Source organism: Amborella trichopoda, chromosome 8, assembly GCF_054954075.1.
Source record: "Amborella trichopoda isolate Santa Cruz 75 chromosome 8, AtrichopodaSantaCruz75HAP2 v2.0, whole genome shotgun sequence".
NCBI lineage: Eukaryota > Viridiplantae > Streptophyta > Magnoliopsida > Amborellales > Amborellaceae > Amborella > Amborella trichopoda.
Genome location: NC_142343.1, coordinates 25,109,880 through 25,115,684, shown reverse-complemented (window position 1 = coordinate 25,115,684; position 5,805 = coordinate 25,109,880). Strand labels below are relative to the sequence as shown.

The window sequence follows — 5,805 nt, the reverse complement described above, 5'->3', positions numbered from 1 at the left end:
TATTTCGACGGTAAGGAAGATGGTTTCCTCCCTAGGGATAATTATTTTGAGGTAATAATTATCTTTAAGATCTCTCGAGATTGATTGGGTTGATCCAAGGTTGTACTGGATTAGTGGGCCTATAGCTTGAAATAAGAGGGTTTGGAATGGGGGCTAATGAGCTCAAGGTTTTTTGGGCTTCACTTTAGCCAAAAATTTACCCACTGAAGGGCTAGTGTGTAGGTAGTGCAAAGAGCATAGCTCATTTATCTACCCAGGTGAAGCCCATGGTTAACCTGCGTCTGCGAATGAATCTATATGTTTGAATGCACAAGAATAGAAACGACAATTGACTCAAGAGACAAGTGTTCAGGTTCAAGTGCGGACCTAGAACCCTAACCAATAAGAGAGGAAGAAGGCGGTTTTGTCTATACCCACTCATATGCGCATGTCCAAGAACTCTTGATGGCTCAAGAGAGAAGGATTGAAAGTGTTTGGACGGCGCCGCGTGTATGCGTACTTGCATGGTTTGAGATAGGAAAACATAAAACAGTTGACAGGCCCGTAACTAAGCGCGTACCTGAATGTTTGCACAAGAGAATAAGGGTTGACGGGGCAGCGGCTAAGCGCGTACCCGATCGTCGAGACGCTTTAAGAAGATAGAAGAAGGTTTGACGGGCCTGCGACTACGCGTGTACCGATCGTTTGGACGAGAAAACTTTAAGTTGTAGCCGCGCGATGGCGCGGACTCAAGAATTTAGTGGAGGAAGCCGGAGCGACACGTGACGGGGCCACGGGTTGATGCGCATACGAAAAGACACCCATATAAGGAGAGAGAGAGTTTTAACCCGAGGTAATTTGGGCTTTTTACTTCTTCATTCTTACCACCTCCATTTTTGCACCTGAGATGTAGCAAAATCAATAGATTTCATCAAGAAGAGCATATTGGCAAGCCATGGCTAGCACGGGTTATGCTGCTCCTCAAGGTATCTTTTTCTTTTTGTTTCATCATCCATGTCATTTTTTCAGCATTCTTAACCTGATATTCTTCTTTGACCTTTTTAGCGCACACCAAGTGTTCGGGTCAATGCCCCAATGAGTCTTTTTGTGCAGTTTGTGATGCACTTTGAGTTTCTCAAACATGCTTGACCATGCCTTCACTTGTTTGATGTTTCTTGCTTCTTCGTGAACCATTTTCGCAAATGTTTTGATGAGCTTTGCCCCGGTTTGGTCATAACACAAAGAGCATATGTACCGTGAGCCTCTTGGTGAGGCTTGCTATGCTTGGGCAGACTTGTTCATGCTCGTGCACCATATGCATTTTAGGCAAGGCTTTGTTCGCATGTCCGTCATGAGCACTTAGGTGCATCTTGTTTGGACCTTGAGCGTGCATACGCTATGAACACCTAGGTGAGGTGTTATTGGTGCGTATGCACCATGAGTAGCCTAAATGCGTTTTACTTGAGCCTTGCGCGTTCATACGCTGTGACCACCTAGATGAGGTGTTATTGGTGCGTATGCACCATGAGTAGCGTGAACACTTCAATGTGTCTTGTTTGAGCCTTGCGCGTGTACGCACCATGAACACCTAGGTGAGGTGTTTCGCGTATGCAACATGAGTGCCTTATTGAGCTTGGTTGTGCTTGAACTTGTGTTTGCACACACCATTTTCAGTGCGTATATGAGCTATGTGCACCATGACCATGTTTGAGCTTGTGCGCGCACGCACCATTTTCAGCATGTATACGCACTATGTGCGCCATGACCATGCTTGAACTTGTGCACGTACACACCATTTTCAGCGTGTATACGCACTATGTGTGCCATGACTTGCTTGAGCTTGTGCGTGCATGCGCGTGCATCTTCGGTTGCACGGCTGCGTCAGGAATGCCTATGTGAGGCATTTCAATGCGTATGCAACATGAATGCCTTGAGCAGACTCAGTCATGCCCACATTTGTGCGTGTATGCACCAAGTGCTTCATCCTTCTGCATGAATCTTTGAGCTCCTGCGTATCAATTTTGCATGTCTTGCATGTCCATCTGGTGACGATTCGGCATCACGAACCATGTTCTGGCATCAAGAAGCACTTCTTATGCCACTTTTTGCATCATTTACATGCTTGAGCATCCCTTTTTTCAGAGTGAAGAATCTTGTAATGCTTTTATGCATCTCTATACACCTTTTCACATGACTTTCTTCTTTGTGCTGCTTTTGCAGTGGAAATACTTGATGTAAACCAGCTGCCTCATGCTGGGGAGTTGGAAGCCAACTCTTATACTGATGCCTCCTTCACCAGGTCTACCACCCTTGGTATTTTTGAATCGACCTAGTCATTAGAATGGCCCCTGAGCATCACTTACGTTGGGGAGGATTCTCGACTGTACCGATATGAGGATGTTGACGGGGAACCTATAGTCGAAGGAGACGATATCCTCATCTATCACGCTCTTCACATGAATTTTGATTCTAGTGAAAATCTTCCTACACTGGGGAAGAGGATGTTAGAGAAGCCCGGACTCCATTGGGCCACTGGTGGGCTCCATTTTGAGGGAGAGCATCAGTACATGAGTGGATACAACACTTGAACATTTGATGTCCTTGAGTCACACGCTGAGGTCTTGAAGGCATGTGGCTTGGCTGCAGCATACTAATGCTGCTACGATCGATGTCCCAACACTATTAAGGCTTTGTTGGAGACATGGTGTTAAAGAACTATTAGCTGGCATTTTGATGGGGGTGAACCAGGGATCACCCTTTTGGATATGTATTTTATTGGCGAACTGCCTATGCTAGGAGGCATGTACAAATAATTCATACCGGACAATGAAGTAATTTTTGGATACTTGCCGATCAATTACGAGCTGCCCCCTCCTGGTCTCCGTGAGTTGTTTGAGATTTACCAACTCTTGCACTTGGAGACCAAGCTTAAGTCCAAGGGAGTGCATTTTGACGCTTGGATGGATTACTTACATGGAAACTGCCAAGATATAGGGGAAACGACTTCTAGCACCATCTGGGATGAAGAACAAAGAGCGGACGCAATCAAGGATTCCAAGAGGCCTATTGTTCCCCCTAGAAGACTTGAGAGGAACCGTGTATAGTTGGCCGCTTATTTGACCCTCTTGTTGTGCAAGTTTGCTCTACCAGGGTCGATAAGCAACATCATTCGACCAAGCTGTTTCTTTGTGGCCTGCAAGCTAGCCCAAGGGCGTGAATATGTCGTAGCTCAACTAGTTCTCCGTAGCATTTATCATAGCCTGGGGGCTATTATGCGTGGTAAGGCTCTCTCAAGAGACAACATGAGCGAATCCTTTGCTGGCGTGGTCTTGCCTGGACGTTTTTCAACTGGCTTCCCAGTTCATTATGTCTTCGGCTGGCTCTATGCCTATTTTCCTGAGAAGGGAACTGAACCCTACACCCCTAGGGCATATGAAATAAATGAGAGTCTTGCTGGGGTACTCTGGCCCTCACATGCTAAGGATTGCAGGGATGAAGGCGTCCTTTAGATGGCCAAGGGAAGCTCGTAAGTTTTTGGCTAAAATTTCTTTCTTCTCTCGTGGGAGCCCCTTTCCTGGAGGCGGTCCCACTTATCAAGTCTATGTAGATGCTTTTGGCGAGATTTTTGACGGTTGTACCACTGAAGCCAAGGAGGTTAATGTATCTCCTAAGTATGAGAGGTTGTATCCTGCGTTACAGGGGAGTCGAGGACAAGAAATTGGAAGGCTACTTCCTCTACAGGTTTGCACGCCAACATGGCTTGGATCAGGGGTTCAATTTCATCGTGCTTTTCGAGAAGAAGTACGGGAAAACCGAGCGCAACAAGACCATGAGGCTCCTGGGGGTAGTCGCGAGTGCTGGATCGATATCAATATGAGGATGGTTTGGGTGGCCTGTCTTGGTCTCACTGGTCTGAGCAAATTCATGATCTCTCATTATGGTGGTGCAGGGGGACTGGACCATCCATGGAAGGTTGTCAACAGTGCTAAACATGACAGCAGAGTTGGGGAACACTTTGCTCCCCCATCGTTCCCTAGGGTTTATGAGCTAGATTACCCTGATGAGTGGAGAGAACTTGTCAGACCCCGGTTCTTGAATTTGGACATTACTGGCATGGATTACCTTTCACTGGAAGGTGAAACAAGGTCCTTGTTCGATGACCTTTGTTCCATCTTTGAGTGGGCCAAGGGGCGTTAAGTCCCTGGTCATGAAGGCCATCTAGTTCAAGACTTGAATGCTTTGATAGGAAGTGGGCCTCATTCTGCTCTAGCTGCCAGACCCCGCCGTGGCAAGAAAGCCCAAGATGTCCCTCAAGTCATCCCAGAAGAAGGGGCGAAGAAGAAAGGGGGTAGAAGAAAGAAAGCTGCAACAAGTTCTGAACCCAGCATGGTTACAGAACCTATAGTCACAAAGAAGGGTACTCGTCTGAGTAAGAGGGCTGCATCAAGCCCAAGTGCACCTCCCTTAACTCCACCTACTTTGAGAAAGGGGACCGATGCGCCTCCCCGGCTTGAGAAACGAGCAAAGACCCAGACCTCTACAAGCTCTATTTTGCCATCAGTAGTGGCGAACCCTGCTCAAGAAGTCATTGCTGAAACTAACGCGGCTCAAACGAGTGCACCTGATCGTGGATCAGAGAACATTCCCCCTCCTTCAGTAGAGATAGAGGCATATCCTACTGAAAATATTATTGAGGGTGTTTCGGTGCCATCTCCTTCTCGTTCCTCTTTGAGTCAGGGAGATTTCTTCTGCACCATTACCGAGGAGGGGGATATTCTTGAAGCTGAAATCATTGAAGAAGTTGTCATTCTTGCAGCCTCTGGCCCTGTCACCTCAGAAGTAGAGCCTCGACCTGCTGCCTCTTCCATTGCTAGATTGGAGCTTATAGCAGTTGCTGCTTCAGAGGCATCTTCTTTAATGCCTTGAGCGGAAGGGTTTTTATCTGAGCCCGTCATCCTTCCTAGTGAGTCTTTAGCTCTTATGCCACATGAACCAGCTGTCATCACTGAGGTTCCTATTCATGTCTCAACGGATTCCTCTCTTGCGACCTCCTTGGCCTCGACTAGAAAAGCTTCACTTGTAAGAAACTTGTTGCAATCGAGTCTCCAGGGAGTGAAGGAGTGCTCCCTCTCCAATCTGGCAGTCAAGATAGGTCTAGTTAAGGAATGTGCGGCTACCTTGAGACTATTTCATTATGATAAGGAGACCTTTGATAGGTTCAAAGGTCTTACGAAGAATCTTGTACAATGGGGGATGGAAGCCTTTCGGTGTGAGTCTGAGATAAAAACAACATATAAGGCTCATTTGGCTTCTGCGGAGGAGACTTTAGCCTGACATCAAAGTCTTATAAGAGGCTATGAAGAGGAGAAGAGCATCCTCCTTTCCAACCAGGCTCGTCTTAAGAAAGAAGATAAAATATACTCTGCGGAAATTATAGCTTTGGAAGAAGAAAAGGCCAGATTGGATGCCGATATCAATAAGCTGAAGACCCAGCAAGAGAAAAGGAGAGCATAGGTTCAAAGCCAATCCCAGGAATTGGAGACTTTGGACTCCAAGGTAGTTGTGACCAAAACCATGTCAAGCCAAGTCACTCATACAATCTCCCTCCTGAAGGAGCAGATGGAGAAGGACCTGAAGTCGTCGGCAGCACTAAAGACCAAAATTCATGAGGCCCTCGAAAACTTCTAGGGGTCCATGGATTCTTCACTCTTTTCTGCCTTTTTCTACCTTATTTTCATTCCTTATGTAGATAACTGATGACTTTAACCATAGTTTTTTTTTGTAACCTTTGAATTGCACATAGAATGAAATTTTTCTTCTCTCTCA

General features: G+C 46.4%; 1 protein-coding gene across 2 annotated transcripts; it reads left to right on the top strand.

Annotated features, from left to right (window-relative positions):
- On the top strand, positions 1-5,805 carry LOC110006685 (hypothetical protein). 2 transcript variants are annotated; one of them, XM_020663107.2, is made up of 2 exons: positions 1-965; positions 2,200-5,805. In XM_020663107.2, exon 2 carries the CDS (start codon positions 4,366-4,368, stop codon positions 4,903-4,905), a length of 540 nt encoding a protein of 179 aa, XP_020518766.2. In that variant the 5' UTR covers positions 1-965; positions 2,200-4,365; the 3' UTR covers positions 4,906-5,805. The 2 variants fall into 2 exon arrangements, with proteins under 2 accessions (XP_020518766.2, XP_020518767.2); XM_020663108.2 differs by having other exon boundaries at positions 165-832.